Raw genomic sequence first — 1,440 nt, forward strand, 5'->3', positions numbered from 1 at the left:
AAAACGTTCTCGCCCCAACTATGCCTTGAAGTTTAGAAACTGTTAACTTAAAATATTTAGAATTATCTTTTTTGTTTATTAAATAAACAACTATAAACAACGTTTAGAACGTTTTTTGTCACGTGACGCGTGTTGCTGGTAACGGCCAATGGCAATGGCCCTCTGATGAGAGCAATGAGAGTTCATTGCTATCCATGTTGCTATCAGCTGACAGCTGGTCCCGCGGCGTTGGCTGGCGCATAGATGTGATAACCAGCCTGAAGGATAGCGACGCAGCAGGACGTTCGTGTTTCGTGATGCTGACCGACTCGCGTGTTGTCCATGTCGTGGAGTTGTCGAGCGCATAAGTACTCTGCCGCCCTGGAGAAAGAAACCCGCAACTGACTGTGTTCATTGATTGGCAACGACCACCTAGCCAGCCGCGATGTCGGTACCCTCCAGAGGCCTGGCCATACCCGCCGCCAGTCAGTGCATCTACACACCGTGCTACTGTGAAGAGAACGTGTGGAAGCTTTGTGAGCTGACCAGGGCCTGCCAGCCAGAGCTGCTCCCCTGTTGTTTCGTCGCTTTCGTGTCGAACCGCATTCAAGCCGTGCCGATCTGGCGTCAGAAGAGCAGCACGCAGGGTGATGGCATGTCCCTGTGGGACTATCACGTCATCTTCCTGTACAAGTCGCCGGACCAGGCGTCCTGCCTTGTCTACGATCTCGATACGACGTTGGGCTTTCCCGAGACCTTCGACTGCTACGTGAGAGATGCCTTCAAGCCGCACTACCCCATAAACCCGGAATTCGAGCGTCTCTTTCGGGTTGTGGGCGCGGCGGAGTTTCTGGACACGTTCGCGTCGGATAGGTCGCGGATGAAGCGTGCCGACGGCAGCTGGATAAAGCCACCCCCACCATATCCGTGCATTCAGACGAACTCGTCGGATAATAACATCGAAGACTTCATAAGCGTCGACGACTCCGTTGGTGTCGGCAAGGTGTACACACTGGAACAGTTTGTGCAGAAATTTTCCTCAGCACGTGTGTAATGCCGTACTTCCTTGCTGTTTTGTGCTCATTGTGGTTATTAACGCAGGGCAGAATAGTGTGGCTTTGGCAGAGATATGACGGATTTAACGCGTTTTCCGTTTCATAAAATAAATGCATATTTTCCTTGTGCGCTGAGACTTTGCCTGTGTGCATGCGTGCAAACTCCGGAACCGGGGAGGGATCAGGGGAGGCCAAAACCCCCGCTTCCCTCCCCAAGTTTTTCCCTTTGAGGGCAGCTGAACCGCTCAGCGCCTCCCTACCTGACGCCCATGGCCGGCTTCACGAAAGGTCACTCGCAAACCGGCAAGGAACGTTCAAGGGCTTCAGGATCCTCGCCTTGGAAAGGAAAAAAGAAACAAGGGTCACGATGTTCTCATTATAAGCATCTAATACGAGGAAAAAGCAC

The 1,440-nt window shown here is 52.2% G+C and overlaps 1 protein-coding gene across 1 annotated transcript; it reads left to right on the forward strand.

The window, feature by feature from the left end:
- The first annotated feature begins 163 nt into the window (after positions 1-163).
- Positions 164-1,174, forward strand: Tun (N-terminal glutamine amidase tungus). Its single transcript, XM_077691287.1, has one exon. It carries the CDS (start codon positions 425-427, stop codon positions 1,031-1,033), a length of 609 nt encoding a protein of 202 aa, XP_077547413.1. The 5' UTR covers positions 164-424; the 3' UTR covers positions 1,034-1,174.
- Positions 1,175-1,440: the final 266 nt, after the last annotated feature.

This window comes from Haemaphysalis longicornis, unplaced genomic scaffold (genome assembly GCF_048455015.1).
Source record: "Haemaphysalis longicornis isolate Haplotype H1 unplaced genomic scaffold, Haemaphysalis longicornis Haplotype H1 scaffold_10, whole genome shotgun sequence".
NCBI lineage: Eukaryota > Metazoa > Arthropoda > Arachnida > Ixodida > Ixodidae > Haemaphysalis > Haemaphysalis longicornis.

Bases quoted from the DNA above. Each gene is read 5' to 3' on its own strand.
- Tun (XM_077691287.1), top strand. From the start codon at position 425: ATGTCGGTACCCTCCAGAGGCCTGGCCATACCCGCCGCCAGTCAGTGC.